This window comes from Malaclemys terrapin, chromosome 25, assembly GCF_027887155.1.
Source record: "Malaclemys terrapin pileata isolate rMalTer1 chromosome 25, rMalTer1.hap1, whole genome shotgun sequence".
Classification (NCBI taxonomy): domain Eukaryota; kingdom Metazoa; phylum Chordata; order Testudines; family Emydidae; genus Malaclemys; species Malaclemys terrapin.
In genome coordinates, this window is record NC_071529.1 from 3,953,378 (window position 1) to 3,973,083 (window position 19,706).

The window sequence follows — 19,706 nt, forward strand, 5'->3', positions numbered from 1 at the left end:
AATGCTGCAGTACTTTACAGGGGTACTGATACCTTAAAAAGACTGAGGCACTCGGCTATTACGGTAATGAGCACTATACAATAGACAGACATTTGTCAGTAGGTTGTCATAGAATTATGTAAAATTAGGATTGGAAGAGACCTCAGGATGTCATCTAGTCCATCCCCCTGCTCAAGGCAGAACCAACCCCAACTAATCATCAGAGGGGTAGCCGTGTTAGTCTGAATCTGTAAAAAGCAACAGAGGGTCCTGTGGCACCTTTGAGACTAACAGAAGTATTGGGAGCATAAGCTTTCGTGGGTAAGAACCTCACTTCTTCAGATGCAAGTAATGGAAATCTCTAGAGGTAGGTATATATCAGTGTGGAGATAACGAGGTTAGTTCAATCAGGGAGGGTGAGGTGCTCTGCTAGCAGTTGAGGTGTGAACACCAAGGGAGGAGAAACTGTTTCTGTAGTTGGATAGCCATTCACAGTCTTTGTTTAATCCTGATCTGATGGTGTCAAATTTGCAAATGAACTGGAGCTCAGCAGTTTCTCTTTGGAGTCTGGTCCTGAAGTTTTTTTGCTGTAAGATGGCAACCTTTACATCTGCTATTGTGTGGCCAGGGAGGTTGAAGTGTTCTCCTACAGGTTTTTGTATATTGCCATTCCTGATATCTGACTTGTGTCCATTTATCCTCTTGCGTAGTGACTGTCCAGTTTGGCCAATGTACATAGCAGAGGGGCATTGCTGGCATATGATGGCATATATAACATTAGTGGACGTGCAGGTGAATGAGCCGGTGATGTTGTAGCTGATCTGGTTAGGTCCAGTGATGGTGTTGCTGGTGTAGATATGTGGGCAGAGTAGGCATCGAGGTTTGTTGCATGGGTTGGTTCCTGAGTTAGAGTTGTTATGGTGCGGTGCGTGGTTGCTGGTGAGAATATGCTTAAGGTTGGCAGGTTGTCTGTGGGCGAGGACTGGCCTGCCTCCCAAGGTCTGTGAAAGTGAGGGATCATTGTCCAGGATGGGTTGTAGATCACTGATGATGCGTTGGAGAGGTTTAAGCTGAGGACTGTAGGTGATGGCCAGTGGAGTTCTGTTGGTAACTAAATCATCCCAGCCAGGGCTTTATCAAGCCGGGCCTTAAAAACCTCTAAGGAAGGAGATTCCACCACCTCCCTAGGTAACCCATTCCAGTGCTTCACCACTCTTCTAGTGAAAAAGTTTTTCCTAGTATCCAACCTAAACCACCCCTACTGCAACTTGAGACCATTGTTTCTTGTTCTGTCATCTGCCACCACTGAGAACAGCCGAGCTCCATCTTCTTTGGAATGCCCCCCGTTCAGGTAGTTGAAGGCTGCTATCAAATCCCCCCTCACTCTTCTCTTCTGAAGACTAAATGCGCCCAGTTCCCTCAGCCTCTTCTCATAAGTCATGTGCCCCAGCCTCCTAATCCCAGTGCATTGGATTTTTGTTGCCCTCTGCTGGACTCTCTCCAATTTGTCCTCATCCTTTCTGTAGTGGGGGGCCCCCAAAACTGGACACAGTACTCCAGATGTGGCCTCACCAGTGCCAAATAGAGGGGAATAATCACTTCCCTCAATCTGTTGGCAATGCTCCTACTAATACAGCCCAATATGCTGTTGGCCTTCTTGGCAACAAGGGCACACTGCTGACTCATATCCAGCTTCTTGTCCACTGTAACCCCCAGGTCCTTTTCTGCAGAACTGCTGCTTAGCCAGTCGGTCCCCAGCCTGTAGCGGTGCATGGGATTCTTCCTAAGTGCAGAACTCTGCACTTGTCCTTGTTGAACCTCATCAGATTTCTTTTGGCCCAGTCCTGCAATTTGTCTAGGTCACTCTGGACCCGATCCTTATCCTCCATCGTATCTACCTCTCCCCCCAGTTTTGTGTAATCTGCAAATTTGCTCAGGGTGATATTAATCCCATCATCCAGATTATTAATAAACATGTTGAACAAAACTGACACCAGGACCGACCCCTGGGGCACTCTGCTTGATACCGGCTGCCAAATAGACATCAAGCCGTTGATCACTACCCGTTGAGCCCGGCAATTTAGACAGCTTTCTATTCACCTTATAGTCCATTCATCCAGCCCATACTTTTTTAACTTGCTGGCAAGAATACTGTTGGAGACTGTATCAAAAGCTTTACTAAAGTCAAGGAATAACACATCCACCGCTTTCCCCATATCCACAGAGCCAGTTATCTCCTCATAGAAGGCAATCAGGTTGGTCAGACATGACTTGCCCTTGGTAAATCCATGTTGACTGTTCCTGATCACTTTCCTCTCCTCCAGGGTGCTTCAAAATAGATTCCTTGAGGACCTGCTCCAGGATTTTGCCGGGGACTGAAGTGAGACTAACTAGTCTGTAGTTCCCTGGGTTCTCTTTCTCCCCTTTTTAAAATACAGGCACTATATTTTTCTTTTTCCAATCATCCAGGACCTCTCACGATCGCCATGAGTTTTCAAAGTTAATGGCCAATAGCGCTGCAATCACATCAGCCAACTCCCTCAGCACCCTTGTACGCATTGCATCCAGCCCCATGGACTTGTGCATGTCAGATTTTCTAAATAGTCCTTCATCTGTTCTTTCACCACTGAGGGCTGCTCACCTCCTCCCCATACTGTGTTGCCCAGTGCAGCAGTCTGGGAGCTGAACTTGTCTGTGAAGATCGAGGTAAAAAAAAGCATTCAGTACTTCAGTGTTTTCCACATCATCTGTCACTAGGTTGCCTCCCCCATTCAGTAAGGGTCCCACACTTTCCTTGACTTTCTTCTTGTTGCTAACATACCTGTAGAAACCCTTCTTGTTACCCTTCACATCTCTTGCTAGCTGCAACTCTACTTGTGTTCTGGCCTTCCTGACTACACCCCTGTATGCTCTAGCAATATTTGTATACTCCTCCCTAGTCATCTGTCCAATTTTCCACTTCTTGTAAGCTTCTTTTTTGTGTTTAAATATTAGCCCCATGGACTTATGCATGTGTCGCTTTTTCAAGCAGATGCTAGTAATAAAGTGACGTGGCATTACAAAAAATGCGATGCCGAACTGTCAGTATTTAATCTGAAATCCTTGCCTCTTGCATTTTAAAAACTAGCACCTTCCCCTAATGTTTGCAGAATTAAATAATGGTAGAGCCTAAGTGTTAGACCTGTAAGAGCCAACTGTGTTCATTTATGGCTGTGTGTAAGTAATAGTAACTACTAGGTTGCAACCTTCTATCAGTTATGAAAGTATGCAGAAAACAACAACTGTAGATGTGTTGTAACCAAAAAAAGCCCTGGACATTCTGCTATAAAAAGAATTCTGGGAAGTTTGCTTGTTTTGTAGAATTAAGGTTTACATAGGAACTAGCGTGTGTATTGGTTATGGAAAGAAACTGCAGAATGCTCTTAAAAGTATATACACCGGAAGTGTAAAAAAGTATTTCAGTATCAAACCAGAGCTGTAGGCTATAAACTTAGCCAGGCCATCCATATTGCTGCCTTGCAGTAAAGTGCATATGACAATAATCACCTGTCCTCTTCTGTTCTTTTAAAATTAGTACTTACCATTCTATTCTAGGTTTGACTAACGGCAAGGGAGAATTTATTGGACGTGTAGCTTATAATTGGCTTCCTTTTAATGTTCACATTATCATATGCACATATATGTGGACATGATATTCAGATTCCTTCATGAAATCACCTTCAGACATGGGACTGGGAATCAGACCTTGGATCTATTCCCAGCTGATTCACTGACACATCTTGGGACAAGTCACTTCCTCTCCATGCCTTTAGTTTTGACATCTGTAGAAGTTAGCATGAGTCTCATCTTTGCACTGATACAGTGCATTGGATCACAGGATCTTAAAGCACTTTACAAAGTATTTATTATTAGACAGTGGTAATAACTTACATTTCTGTTGTACGTTCCATCCTGGGGGATCCCAAATCACTTTGAAAACAATAAATATGTACAGATAGCCAGCTTCAGGGAGGACATCACAAAGGCCTGGTGGTGTGAAGTGTGTGAGGAGGGAACACTTCTATTCTTTGGGACACCCTCCTACTCTTGGGGAAAGTTCCCCAGGGGATCGCTAAAATTCTTATGGTTTTAAAAAATGGTTTTAATCTTGGATCCTCTGCTGTTTTATCAAATTCAAACTAAAAGCTGCTTAGGCCATTCAAAGATCTCCAAATTACCATTTCACCCGCTAAGGTGTAGGAATAAAGTGGGGAAACTTTTCCATTTATAATGCTAAAACTTTTACAGTGCGTTTTGGAATCCTTTCTTGCCAAGCTGTGCCAGTGGTTAAGTACTACGGTTCCTTATTTTAAAAAGCTAATTAAATCATGGATGCTATCAATGAATGACAGTATATGGATGCTTACACAAAGTTACTGTAAGAATAAGTTGACATTAAACATAATTGAGATCAAGGAGCTTTAGCGTGATAAGCAGAGGCAACTCATGGGGGGGCCATGTTCCCCTCCCCCAGATTTCTGCCAGGGTTTGCTGGCCAGCCCCCCTCCCTGTGTAGCAGCTCCTGGAGCTGGCGATCTGCGACATGGGGAGAGGCAGCAGCAAAAAGCTGGGAGCTGCAGGGAGAGGCCGCTGAGGGTAAGTGGGGGGGCATGACTCAAGCTATGGGGGGGGGGAGGCGAACCTTTAAATTGTGCCCCTCCACTATCAGCAGGTACCCCACTCGTCTCTGGTGACAAGGTGTCTCGGCTCTCTATGAGCGGAGGGGTGAAAACATTGTCTTTCATTGGACCAACTTCTGTTGGAGGGAGGGGGGAGAGAGAGGCTTTTGAGCTACACTGAGCTCTTCTTCAGGTCTGGGAAAGGTAGTGTCACAGCTAAATAGGAGGTGGAACAGATTGTTTAGCATACCTAGTTAGCACATATTTCAAGAGACCATTCAAGGTGAAGTGGCCCATTAACACCCATCCAGTCCTGGGAATGGGGGAAGGTGGTTAGTGGGTTATAGATCAGGATGGCCAAACAATGCCGCATGCGGCTCTTTTACAGTTAAAGTACAGCTCGAGGAGCCCCCCCATTTTCCACCTACTAGACGGGGGGTGTGGGGAGCTTGGAACCTCTGCCTTTCAGCAGGTCGGTGAGGTAGGGGCTTCTGCCCGGTGGGGAGGAGAGTCTTGGGGCTTCAGCCCTGTGGGCCACGCCTTCTGGGGCTTGGGGCTTCAGCAGAAGCAGGGCTGAAACCCCAAGCCCCGGCAGGCTCCTCCCGAGGGGCCAAAGCTCTCGAACGTCTGAAGATTGTCATATTCAGCTCAGCGGGTCAGTAAGTTTGGCCTCCCCTGTTATAGATTGTTGTAATAAGCCATAAAACCATTGTGTCTATTCAGTCCATGTTTTTCAGTGTCTAGCAGAGTGATGAATTTAAGCTCCCAGGCTCATCTTTTGAAAGTGTTGTGCAGATTTCCTTTCCTCAGTCTCAAAGGGACCCTCACCCATGTGGAGCCTGATGGAAGTCAGTGACTTCAGTGCAGCTCTGTACAGGCATCCTCCTGCTTACATTGTGTTGCAGGACTGGTGCCTTAGTTTTTCCATCACAGAAGTTGAATGAAATCTAAGAATTGTTACACATGATTTCTCATAACATTGGAATCAAAATAAAATGCTGCTTTTTCTCTTCTAGGCATGTAGTTGTGAGGACTTCTCCAAACCACAGATACATTTTCACGTTGAGAACCCATTCATCTGTTGTTCCTGGCAGCATCGCGTTCAGCCTACCCCAGGTATTGTGTGGTCTCACTTTTCCGCTAGGAAGCAGGTGAAAGGCTTTTAAACAAAAGAAGGCATTTGTATCATGTCAGTTTTTTAAAGTTAACAATTTCAATGGGAAAAAATCCCTGTGGATAAATACAAGTAGTGTGAATTAATGCTGCAAGTGTGGGCTTTTGCAATCAGAATTTCAAGAGACTTTTCTGATAGACTGGGCACATTTTCTGTAAAATAAAATGTAAGAGGCATTTTTGGGGAAAAGCAGGTAAACAAATTATTTTTCACAATTTGAATGTGCTGAATCTGAAAATATTTATCAAGCTGAATTTTGAATATTTCACCACCTAAATTGGAATTAAAAAAATATGTAAAATTTGAAAAATTAGTAAATTTTCTAGTTTTATTCTACTACAAAGAGTCACTGTATATCTTGCACATTGCTAGACAAGCATAATTTAACAGTTCCTACATGTGCCGACACACCCCTTACATTTCCAGGCCAATGTGATATTTCTGCAGCTATGGTATTGTGATATGCATTCTTTGATACATCCACAGGTAACAATTTCTGCACAGCTGTCAGGGATTGGCTCTATTGGCATTAACTTGGGTACCATTTCTCCATTATGTTTGGTCCAACCCATATTCTCTAGTGAGGGTAGTGTGGGATTGTTGCAATTTGCCTGCCTACACTCCGTAACTTGCAAGTGAGCTCTTTGAGTGCAGCGTAGTGCATCACTTGCTGGGGGCAGTGCCTCTGGTGTCGACACTTGGAGAACAATATCACCCGGCCCTTGTCGCAGCCCTCCTCATCAGATAAACTGTACATGTTGCAGATGGTTTTTTCTGCTGAGATGATCATTCTGTAGATCATCCTTCCCCCAGTTTCTTGGAAGTACATGTTTCTCCATGAATATTGTCCAAGCAGTTTTCTTGCTGTTCCCAGCAATATAGGAAACAGTATCACTGACGGTCAGTGAAGTGGTCGCTTGAAATGTGTTATGCTACGCAGTCTCTTCCATCTTGTATTTAGCTGTGACACTGAGTAAGTTTTCCAGACCTGAAGAAGAGCTCTGTGTAAGCTTGAAAGCTTGTCTCTCTCACCAACAGAAGTTGGCCCAATAAAAGAAATTACCTCGCCCACCTTGTCTCTCTAATATACTGGGACCGACATGGCTACAACAACACTACATACAACAATGAAAAAGATTGAGTAAACTAACTACTAAATGTTGTCCTTACTGCAAAACCAACAAAATTCAAGTGCATATCATCAGGTGACCAGAGATTGTTCCCTGCATTTTCTGATAGCACAGTATTCCAAATTAGGAACATATTCCATATTTAGTACCTCTCCTTTACTGTCTATTTATTTTTTTTAAGTTACAAATGTTAGCCTTAAAGTTCAGAAGTCAGCTTGGTAAACATCTTCAGATTCAGCACATTCAAATGATGAAAGAAAACATGTTTGTCAACATTTCTCCAGAAGTGCTTTCTGTTTCATTAGTATCAGCTTATCCGGGGATTTGGCCTACTCTGAGATAGGTGCAGCGAACCTACGTTGTAGCTGCTTATTATTGTCCTCGGTTATAGAATCTAAATGTGAGAGCAAGAAAAGATCTATTAAATCATTCAGTTCTTCTGGTTCATCTCCTATTCTCTGCAGTACGTTAGCCTCAGATGTCATAAATATATCAGTGTATGCACAAAAATGAATTTCTCACCCTTACCATGCTGATGAAAAAGTTAATATCTGCTTGTCCAGGTGAGTGGGTGTATGGATTTTTGTACTGTTGTCATATGTTCCATTATGTCTTAATCGGGGAAAAACATAATCCGTTCCTACTGATGCTCCATATAAGTCTTCTATCACTGGAGTCTGGAAAATAATTAAAAGTATAAGATGCTTGGCAGCGGTGGGTTGCAATATGTATATCAAATTCAAGATTCCAGTAGGTGCTGCCATGCCAACATACATTTCACCAAGTGAATAAAGCAGAACCTGCTTTGAAATATAGCTGCTGAGAGACTTTTATCTTAAAATGCAACTAGGGAAATGCCTCCAGTGATGAGGAGTAAATGTAAATAGGAATTTTCTTTTCAGTTTAGTTTTTCATCTTGCTGAAAAGATCTGCTACAAATGCTGATGAATGAATGTTTTCAATTGAGTAATTTCTGATAAATTTCATTGCAGCCTGCATTATACATATGATACTCTCCATTGGTTTCTGGGCCTAGGCGATCAGGTTATCATTCTTGCGAACAATTACTTGACATTTTACCTTGCTAAAGTAGTGTCTAGCGATTATTTAATTCAATAGCACTATTTTCCAAGAAAGTAGCAACAGTCAACATTGGAGTATGCTTTGTTTGTAACTCCTAATGTTATGGAAATTACATATGCATCAAAAGAGGGACAGACCCCTGTATGACTAGACAATGAAATTCAAGAACGTAACTATACGTAATGCGTTTTTTGAAAGGGCCAGCTAATGAATAACATTAGACATTTCATCAGTCAGTAATATTTTTGTTGTGGATCTTAATAATTCTGCCCAAGAAATTGGGAACTAAAAAGCCTGAATTGGCTGCCAATCTGTAAAGAGATTTATGGTCAAGAATGATTTGGTCACTGGAATGAGAAATGTTTAGCTTTGGTATGCAATGGTGAAAGTATAGTGAGTTCTGTAATCCAAACCACAATCCAGACCCATATCAAGAAGTTAAATTCTATTAACAAAACATTGACCCCAAGAAAGGGGCTGTTGTGATCATCATCATTCTAGTCTCACTGTGTACCACAGGCCATAGAATTTCACTCAGAGTACACTGAACCACTTGTCCATTCCTCCTCATAGGGTCCTGTTCTGTAAGAATCCTTTAGACCAGGGATCGGCAACCTTTGGCCCATGGCCCGCTAGGGTAAGCCCCCTGGCGGGCTGGGCCAGTTTGTTTACCTGCCGCGTCCGCAGGTTCGGCCGATTGCGGCTCCCACTGGCTGTGGTTCGCCGTCCCAGGCCAATGGGGGCTGCAGGAAGCAGCGTGGGCCGAGGGGCGTGCTGGCTGCGGCTTCCTGCAGCCCCCTTTGGCCTGGAGCGGCGAACTGCGGCCAGTGGGAGCCACGATTGGCCAAACCCGCAGACACGTCCGGTAAACAAACCGGCCTGGCCCGCCAGGGTGCTTACCCTGGCGAGCTGCGTGCCAAAGATTGCTGATCCCTGCTTTAGACCTACTGAAATTCACTTAAATATCTTTTTTTATAATACCTAATTTCTCGTTCACTGAAAGATCTCAAAAGAACATAAGCTATAATACAATGCATTATAAATATGTTCCCCAATGAGAGTTCTCACACAATCACCCATTTAAAATGAGCATAAAGTGTAGCATACTTTTTTCTGCCTGTTGAGATACATCTCCCCTTTAACCTTCAGACAGTGTGTGTGCTTGAGCAGTGGGCTGAACTGAATAGCAGGAAAAATATCCCATACGGTTTCTTTCATCATCAGGGATGTGCTGGAGTCATGAGCTCACTTTTGTTAAGAAGGCTACACTTAATCATTTCTGTCTTAAAGAGCTGTTGTAACTATTCTCTGTGGGATTAAACCTGGATGGTTTCACAGAACTTGGTTACAGTACAGTCAAAGCCATCAAATGGAAAAACGATGACATTCTGTAAGGGTTTTGTCATTGTTGCTTTCTTTTTAACCTCTTATTAAGTATTTTGTTAGATTTTGTTTAGGGCTGTCAAGTGATTTAAAAAATTGCGATTAATTGTGTGATTAAAACAATTTCGATTTAATAAATTGTGATTAATCGCGTGATTAAAAATTAATAGAATACCATTTAAATATTTTTTGGATGTTTTCTAAATTTTCAAATATTGATTTCAATTACAATATAGAATACAAACTGTACAGTGTTCACTTTATATTTATTTTTGATTACAAATATTTGCACTGTAAAAAACAAAAGAAATAGTTTCCAGAGTAGCAGCTGTGTTAGTCTGTATCCGCAAAAAAAACAGGAGAACTTGTGGCACCTTAGAGACTAACAAATTTATTAGAGCATAAGCTTTCGTGGGCTACTGCCCACTTCTTCAGATGCATATGAAAAGAAATAGTGTTTTTCAATTCACCTACAAGTACTGTAGGGCAATCTCTTTATCATGAAAGTTGAACTTACAAATGTAGAATTATGTACAATAAAAACCTGCATTCAAAAATAAAACAGTGTAAAACTTTAGAGCTTACAAGTCCTTGTTCAGCCAGTTGCTCAGACAAACAAGTTTGTTTATATTTGCAGAAGATAATGCTGTCTGCTTCTTGATTACAATGTCACTTGAAAATTAGAACAGGCATTTGCATGGCACTGTTTTAGCTAGCATCGCAAGATATTTGCATGCCAGATGCACTGATGATTCATATGTCCCTTGATGCTTCAACCACCATTCCAGAGGACACGCGTCCATACTGATGACGGGTTCTGCTCGATAACGATCCAAAACAGTGCGAACTGAAGCATGTTCATTTTCATCATCTGAGTCAGATGCCACCAGCAGAAAGTTGATTTTCTTTTTTGGTGGTTTGGGTTCTGTAGTTTCTGCGTCAGAGTGTTGCTCTTTTAAGACTTCTGAAAGAATGCTCCACGCCTCATCCTTCTCAAATTTTGGAAGACGCTTCAGATTCTTACTTTTTGGGTTGAGTGCTGTAGCTATCTTTAGAAATTTCACATTGGTATCTTCTTTGCATTTGTCAAATTTGCAGTGAAGTGTTCTTAAAACAAACAACATATGCTGGGTCATCATTCGAGACTGCTATAACCTGAAATATATGGCAGAATGTGGGTAAAACGGAGCAGGAGACATATAATTCTCCCCCAAGGAGTTCAGTCACTAACTTAATTAATGCATTTTTTTTTTTTAACGAGTGTCATCAGCATGGAAGCATGTCCTCTGGAACGATGGCCAAAGCATGAAGAGGCCTATGAATCTTTAGTGCGTCTGGCTCGTAAATATCTTGCAACGCCAGCTACAACAGTGCCATGCAAACACCTGTTCTCACTTTCAGGTGACGTAATTAAGAACAGGGCAGCATTATCTGCCATAAATGTAAAAAAACTTGTTTCTCTTAGTTATTGGCAGATCAAGAAGTAGGACTGACCGGACTTGTAGGCTCTAAAGTTTTACATTATTTTGTTTGAGTCCAGTTATGTAACAAAAAACCCCTACATTTGTAAGTTGCACTTTTATGATAAAGAGATTGCTTTACAGTACTTGTATAAGGTGAACTGAAAAATAGTTTCGTTTATCATTTTTACAGTGCAAATATTTGTAATAAAAATAATATAAAGTGAGCACTGGACACTTTGTATTCTGTGTTGTAATTGAAATCAATATATTTGAAAATGAAGAAAAACATCCAAAAATATTTAATACATTTCAATTGATATTCTATTGTTTCAGTGCGATTAATCACAATTAATTTTTTTAATCGCCATTAATTTTTTTGCGTTAATCACGTGAGTTAACTGTTATTAATCGATAGCCCTGGTTTTATTCTATCTGCTTTGCTGTTCAAACTGGGCTTCCCGTGTTTCCTAAAGCTCACCGTGAGGAAGTAGGCTCTCCTGTGAGCTGGTATCTGTAATTCTGGTGAATGGTTGTCTCTGCAACTTTTGTTTTTGTTTTTTTTACAGAGAAAATGGGCTGGCCTCTCCATTGGACAAGACATAGATGGTAGGTCAAGCGCTTAACATAAACTTATCAAAGCTGATTCTTTATATGGTTTACAGACTAAAGCTGAACTGAGCTGAAGCATGCCAGATCTTCAGCCTGAAGCCTTATCTATAGTTACGGGTACTTTCACCAATTACTCACTCCGAGGTGAGGGTTTACACCTACTTTAATCTGAGAGTTCAGCCCCCAAGACTGACTACAGTAGAGTGCCCGTGGGGCACGAAAGAATACATAATGCTTTTTCTAGAATAGTTCTTTTATTAGCCTACCAAACAACAGTACACATTGCAATCTGGTAAAGGAGAGACTGGCCGATACAGAACATAAAGCATTTGCGTTAGTCACACCGTGCCTGTGGAAAAATCCAAAGTATTAGTCGTCACAGTCATCCTTCGCCGCACTATAATCACCACCAGTGGTTGTCATACTGGTGTCCCCTCTGCCCATGCGCACAGGCCGGGATACAGCTTTTATAATGTGGTATGCTCATGCCCATTGAACATCATACATATTTATGAAGGTTTTAACTCCTTTTACTTACTTGAACTTCCACACTATTTCTGGGGTGCCTCATTTTTCACAGGCTAACTCATTAGTTCTCCTTATACTCATTAATACTTACTTCACTTTATCACCATAGTAACCGGCAGTTACCTGAAGGAAGTCTCTAATATTTCATGAAGGCTACCAGCAGTCATCTTGTGATGTCTGCTGATCTCATTGTTATCCAAACACAAGCATAACACAAACATTAACACAAGCTCAGAGGCTTATTATTAATTTAATTTATCCTAAATACTAAGGCCTAATTTGGCTAAGCTAAATATCTTGCAGGCCTCCTGAGGGCCTGTAGGCCCTGTGTGATTAATTAGTTCTTATATTTCACTTATACCCTGAATATACCTGGTACCTTTTGGCCTTGGCTAGAAGTCCTTCTGTTATCTGGATGCAAGCCTTCTGATCCCCCATCACTCTAAGAGTTTGATTTCATGTCTGAAAATGTCCTGTCCAAACATCATAATGGTTGAAGATGAGGTTTCTTGACATGACCTATTGATACAAAATATGTCAAGATAAATACAGCAATATCATAAAATAACCTGCTGTTTGCTCCACAGGAGTTTCTTCAGGAAGCACAAATGTATTTCCTAGTTAGATTATGGTCTAGGTAACTACATGGTTAGCTGTGAATATTACCAATGTCTAATACCTCTGCATACTGGTGCTGGGATTCTTTTGGTGCCATGGACTGATGTAATCATAGAATCATAGAATATCAGAGTTGGAAGGGACCTCAAGAGGTCATCTAGTCCAACCCCCTGCTCAAAGCAGGACCAATTCCCAGCTAAATCATCCCAGCCAGGGCTTTGTCAAGCCGGGCCTTAAAAACCTCCAAGGAAGGAGACTCCACCACCTCCCTAGGTAACGCATTCCAGTGTTTCACCACCCTCCTAGTGAAATAGTTTTTCCTGATATCCAACCTGGACCTCCCCCACTGCAACTTGAGACCATTGCTCCTTGTTCTGTCATCTGCCACCACTGAGAACAGCCGAGCTCCATCCTCTTTGGAACCCCCCTTCAGGTAGTTGAAGGCTGCTATCAAATCCCCCCTCATTCTTCTCTTCTGGAGACTAAACAATCCCAGTTCTCTCAGCCTCTCCTCATAAGTCATGTGCTCCAGACCCCTAATCATTTTTGTTGCCCTCCGCTGGACTCTTTCCAATTTTTCCACATCCTTCTTGTAGTGTGGGGCCCAAAACTGGACACAGTATTCCAGATGAGGCCTCACCAATGTCAAATAAAGGGGAACGATCACGTTCCTCGATCTGCTGGCAATGCCCCTACTTATACAGCCCAAAATGCCATTAGCCTTCTTGGCAACAAGAGCACACTGTTGACTCATATCCAGCTTCTCGTCCACTGTGACCCCTAGGTCCTTTTCAGCAGAACTGCTACCTAGCCATTCGGTCCCTAGTCTGTAGCAGTGCATGGGATTCTTCCGTCCTAAGTGCAGGACTCTGCACTTGTCCTTGTTGAACCTCATCAGTTTTTTTTTCTGCCCAATCCTCTAATTTGTCTAGGTCCCTCTGTATCCGATCCCTACCCTCTAGCGTATCTACCACGCCTCCTAGTTTAGTGTCATCTGCAAACTTGCTGAGAGTGCAGTCCACACCATCCTCCAGATCATTAATAAAGATATTAAACAAAACCGGCCCCAGGACCGACCCTTGGGGCACTCCACTTGAAACCGGCTGCCAACTAGACATGGAGCCATTGATCACTACCCGTTGAGCCCGACGATCTAGCCAGCTTTCTATCCACCTTACAGTCCATTCATCCAGCCCATACTTCTTTAACTTGGTGGCAAGAATACTGTGGGAGACCGTATCAAAAGCTTTGCTAAAGTCAAGAAATAACACATCCACTGCTTTCCCCTCATCCACAGAGCCAGTTATCTCATCATAGAAGGCAATTAGGTTAGTCAGGCATGACTTCCCCTTCGTGAATCCATGCTGACTGTTCCTGATCACTTTCCTCTCCTCTAAATGTTTCATAATTGATTCCTTGAGGACCTGCTCCATGATTTTTCCAGGGACTGAGGTGAGGCTGACTGGCCTGTAGTTCCCCGGATCCTCCTTCTTCCCTTTTTTAAAGATGGGCACTACATTAGCCTTTTTCCAGTCATCTGGGACCTCCCCCGATCGCCATGAGTTTTCAAAAATAATGGCTAATGGCTCTGCAATCTCACCCGCCAACTCTTTTAGCACCCTCGGATGCAGCGCATCCGGCCCCATGGACTTGTGCACGTCCAGTTTTTCTAAATAGTCCCGAACCACTTCTTTCTCCACAGAGGGTTGGTCACCTTCTCCCCATGCTGTACTGCCCAGTGCAGCAATCTGGGAGCTGGCCTTGTGCGTGAAGACAGAGGCAAAAAAATCATTGAGTACATTAGCTTTTTCCACATCCTCTGTCACTAGGTTGCCTCCCTCATTCAGAAAGGGGCCCACACTTTCCTTGATTTTCTTCTTGTTGCTAACATACCTGAAGAAACCCTTCTTGTTACTCTTAACATCTCTTGCTAACTGCAACTCCAAGTGTGATTTGGCCTTCCTGATTTCACTCCTGCACGCCTGAGCAATATTTTTATACTCCTCCCTGGTCATTTGTCCAATCTTCCACTTCTTATAAGCCTCTTTTTTGCGTTTAAGATCAGCAAGGATTTCACTGTTTAGCCAAGCTGGTCGCCTGCCATATTTACTATTCTTTCTACACATCGGGATGGTTTGTTCCTGCAACCTCAATAAGGATTCTTTAAAATACAGCCAGCTCTCCTGGACCCCTTTGCCCTTCATGTTATTCTCCCAGGGGATCCTGCCCATCTGCTCCCTGAGGGAGTCAAAGTCTGCTTTTCTGAAGTCCAGGGTCCGTATTCTGCTGCTCTCCTTTCTTCCTTGTGTCAGGATCCTGAACTCGACCATCTCATGGTCACTGCCTCCCAGGTTCCCATCCACTTTTGCTTCCCCTACTAGTTCTTCCCTGTTTGTGAGCAGCAGGTCAAGAAAAGCTTTGCCCCTAGTTGGTTCCTCCAGCACTTGCACCAGGAAATTGTCCCCTACACTTTCCAAAAATTTCCTGGATTGCCTGTGCACCGCTGTATTGCTCTTCCAGCAGATATCAGGGTGATTAAAGTCTCCCATGAGAACCAGGGCCTGTGATCTAGCAATTTCTGCTAGTTGCCAGAAGAAAGCCTCGTCCACCTCATCCCCCTGGTCTGGTGGTCTATAGCAGACTCCAACCACGACATCACCCTTGTTGCTCCCACTTCTCAACTTTATCCAGAGACTCTCAGGTTTTTCTGCAGTATCATACCGGAGCTCTGAGCAGTCATACTCCTCTCTTACATACAACGCAACTCCCCCACCTTTTCTGCCCTGCCTGTCCTTCCTGAACAGTTTATATCCATCCGTGACAGTACTCCAGTCATGTGAGTTGTCCCACCAAGTCTCTGTTATTCCAATCACATCATAGTTCCCTGACTGTGCCAGGACTTCCAGTTCTCCCTGCTTGTTTCCCAGGCTTCTTGCATTTGTGTATAGGCACTTAAGATAACTCAATGATCGTCCCTCTTTCTCAGCATGAGACAGGAGTCCTCCCCTCTTGCGCTCTCCTGCTTGTGCTTCCTCCCAGGATCCCATTTCCCCACTTACCTCAGGGCTTTGGTCTCCTTCCCCCGGTGAACCTAGTTTAAAGCCCTCCTCACTAGGTTAGCCAGCCTGCTGGCGAAGATGCTCTTCCCTCTCTTCGTTAGGTGGAGCCCGTCTCTGCCTAGCACTCCTTCTTCTTGGAACACCATCCCATGGTCGAAGAATCCAAAGCCTTCTCTCCGACACCACCTGCGTAGCCATTCGTTGACTTCCACGATTCGACGGTCTCTACCCCGGCCTTTTCCTTGCACAGGGAGGATGGACGAGAACACCATTTGCGCCTCAAACTCCTTTATCCTTCTTCCCAGAGCCACGTAGTCTGCAGTGATCCGCTCAAGGTCATTCTTGGCAGTATCATTGGTGCCCACGTGGAGAAGCAGGAAGGGGTAGCGATCCGAGGGCTTGATGAGTCTCGGCAGTCTCTCAGTCACATCGTGTATCCTAGCTCCTGGCAAGCAGCAGACCTCTCGGTTTTCCCGGTCAGGGCGGCAGATAGATGACTCAGTCCCCCTGAGGAGGGAGTCCCCGACCACCACCACCCTCCTCCTCCTCTTGGGAGTGGTGGTCGTGGAACCCCCATCCCTAGGACAGTGCATCTTTTGCCTTCCAATCGGTGGAGTCTCCTTCTGCTCCCTCCCCTCAGATGGGCCATCTAGTCCACTCTCCGCATTAGCACCTGTAGAGAGACCATGGAAACGATTCCTCACCTGTATCTCCATTGCTGGTGCATGGACGCTCCTCTTTCTTTTTCTGGAGGTCACATGCTGCCAAACCTCCTCACAATCCTTCTGTCCCTGCTCCGCCTGCTCTGAATCTTCAGAACATTGTGGCCGTAGAAGCATCTCCTGACGTCTGTCCAGGAAATCTTCATTTTCCCTTATGCAACGCAGAGTCGATACTTGTTTCTCCAGCCCTCAAACCTTCTCCTCCAGTATGGAGACCAGCTTGCACTTTGTACAGACAAAGTCGCTTCTGTCCTGCGGAAGAAAGACAAACATGGCACAACCTGTGCAGGTTACAACAGCTGATCGCTCACCTTCCATATCACCGTCCTCTTAGGAGCTTCCTCAACTGTTGCAGGAACTACTCAGAGAAACCTGCAGATGAAAGCCTCAGTGCGCTCTCCCCACGCGAACTCCCAGGCAAACTCCCGCTGTTAGCCTCTGCTGTTCGCCGCTCAGCTGGTTCGCTGCTGACTGCCCTTAGTATCAGCGTATGTGGATTGCTGGAGCCCAGAGCTTTGTGAATGGCAATATTTTGGCAAATGTCAGTCTAAAATATCTGTTGTTTATTTAAATAGCCCCAGTCACCATAGCACATATTCATGAATCCAGCTGATGCTTAGTCTATTCTTGAAAAGCCTTTTGTTATACTGGTGCATTGTGCAGTATGTGCACGTATGGGGCTTTGAGCCTGCTCACCACAGATGTTAAATTGAACACTGAACATTGAAAAGTCATTTTTTGGGGGGCAATATTTTCCCCCTCATCTGCTCTTTTTCTATTGTGCAAACTTGGGGCAAAAAAGGCTGGTGCATGCATGGTTCAAGGGCAAGAATGAATTGTTCCTAGTTTCAGCAGTGGCACAAAATGTTTCACACCATCCCCATCAGGACCAGGGAATTAGTGTCAAGAAACTCTGATTACAAACCCATTGTTAAGGTTGATAATTAGGAGTTTGCTTTCTGTTCAGCCAGGTAGTTTTTCTGACTAATTTTGGGATCACCTGTCAAAGGCATACTCCTACAGTATATGTCTGGGGAAGACAGCTCTCACAAATTAATAGGGCTTCAAAATTGGGGGCAGTTAAAAAGAATCTGGTTTGTAAGCCAAGATTTTCAAACTAAATTTAGGCATCTAAATCCACATTGAGGCACATAGGAGGCCTGATCTGTGGAAATGCTAAACACACACATTTGGATGACTTCAGATGCAGATTGGGGATGAAGTGGGAAGGTGAGTGTTGGCAAGGACTGGCGGTTTAGAGCCTTTGCAGCCTCTAGTATTTAACAATGTGTTGTCCCATCCATAGGTAAGGAAAGGTTCTTCCATCAAGAGGTTATAAACAGAGGTTCCAGTCCTGTAGTGGGATCCATTATATCAGATTCTAAACACCTATATGCTGTCCTATTGTCTTCAGTGGGAATCTTTTCAGGTGTAAGGGTCTGTGTTAGCAGATCTCATTACAGGAGTGGGCCAGGGTTTTTGGCGCCCTCGGCGGGGTCCTTCCGCGCTCCCGGTCATTGTCGGCAATTCTGCGGCGGAGGGGTCCTTCCGCGCTCCTGGTCTTCGGGGCACTTCGGCGGCGGGTCCCGGAGTGAGTGAAGGACCCGCCGCAGAATTGCCACCGAAGACCCGGAGCGCAGAAGGACCCCCCGCCGCCGAGGGTGGCAAAATGCTGCCCCCCAAATCTGGCACCCTAGGCGACCACCTAGGTCGCCTAAAGGGAAGTGCCGGCCCTGCAGAATTAGGTTTTAAGTTGCTGCGAGCAGTTAGGATTTGGCTTGGGAGTTCGGGCAGACTGGAGAAAAACAGGTAAGCCTTCCAAGGTGCACCAATCGTAGTACGCTTTGGGGGGGAAGTGGCATAGTACAGGGGAGGAGGAAGCATAGGCAGCTTAATTTAATTGTAAGTTGAGTAAGTATCAGGAGAAAGTCCCAGCTGTCTTTCTTCTCCCGTTCTCCCCTGTTCCCAGGCAACATAGATCTGAATCTGACATTTTAAGTTCCGTTCAATCTCTTGCCCATAATAATGTGGGTTAGATACTTCATTAGCAAATCTAACTGCTTACTCCATCCAGGGCCGGTGCAAGGATATTTTGTGCCCTAGCTGAAACTTCCACCTTGTGCCCCCCGCTTTCCCCTCCTCTCCCCCTGGAGCATCGCTTATTACAAACTTTCAAAAATGAATACTGCATAATGTGGCATTGTTCATTAGAATTAATACAAGGGGGTCAGAGGAGATGATCACAACGGTCCTTTCTGGCCCGGGGGAACCTATGAACAAGGAGGAGGCTGAGAATGCCCCCAGCTCGCAGGGTCTCTAAACGTTCCCAGTCTCTGAGTACTTTGCCCTCCAGGGGACCCAGGGGCAAGGAGGGCAGAACCGGGCTCTCACAGGGAGCAGGTGAGGATCTCCCTGGGAATCAGGGCCGGCTCCCCGCATTGGCACAGTGCCACCGGAGGGGGAGAGGGAGTAGGTGTTTGGAAGCGGCACCTGCACCAGCCCTTTCCCCTCCATCGTGCTGCGGGGTTTAGTTTCACTTTCCCTTGCCCCAGGCATTGGAGGGCGAAGCTCACCTGAGCTCAGGACTGTGTCCTGCCTCCCCCAACGGCTCTGTCCCTCGGCTGCGCTGGTTGCTGCGCCCGGCCAGCTGTCTCCTTCTTGCTCTGCTGCAGGCTCCCACTGACCGTCCTGCGCGGTGCCCCTCTCTGCAGGGGCGGGTTTGTTATGGAGGCCTGTCCACATCATTAATGGTATAGTTATCCTGGAGGCAACAGTCCTTTCTCCGTTAATGTAAATAGAGCTGAATTCCGAAAGATCCTAGCATGGTAGACTCTTCCAGACCACTCTGCATTTATATCTGTGAACCTGCCACGGTGGTCTACAAATCCAGGAGCACGATGGAGAAAAACCCCTTTCTGTTTATGAATTCTGTGCCTTAAGGGTGGGGAGGGGCAAATGCTAGGCACATGGGTCCCATCAGTTGTCCCATTACAGTTTGGGAATCCTACATGTGCAAAATCACAAATAACACTGAGCTTTACCAAGCTTTATAACCTGGTGCGACGGTACCTTTTTCATGGCATCACACACCTGCCTGACAGTGGCCAACTGTTGATCTCTCCATGCTGAGTTCATTTGCAATGGACCAATAGCATTCATGGGTGGCCAGTTTCCAGATGGCAGTTGTGACCTACTTCTCCATTGCTATGAGGCACTGCACATTGGTAGGCGGCTGCTGTAGGTGCTAGTCAGTTCAGCAGATATCTCTAGAAAGGTTGCGTTCCCAATCCTGAAATTCTC

General features: G+C 44.7%; 1 protein-coding gene across 3 annotated transcripts in view; it reads left to right on the forward strand.

Annotated features, from left to right (window-relative positions):
* Nucleotides 1-19,706, forward strand: part of NSF (N-ethylmaleimide sensitive factor, vesicle fusing ATPase) — a 165,357-nt gene that overhangs the window by 32,843 nt on the left and 112,808 nt on the right. For all 3 annotated transcript variants that reach the window (XM_054014424.1, XM_054014425.1, XM_054014426.1), the window contains exons 3-4: nucleotides 5,654-5,753; nucleotides 11,437-11,476. In XM_054014424.1, the coding sequence (XP_053870399.1) occupies nucleotides 5,654-5,753; nucleotides 11,437-11,476 (140 nt within the window). The remainder of the gene's footprint in view (nucleotides 1-5,653; nucleotides 5,754-11,436; nucleotides 11,477-19,706) is intronic.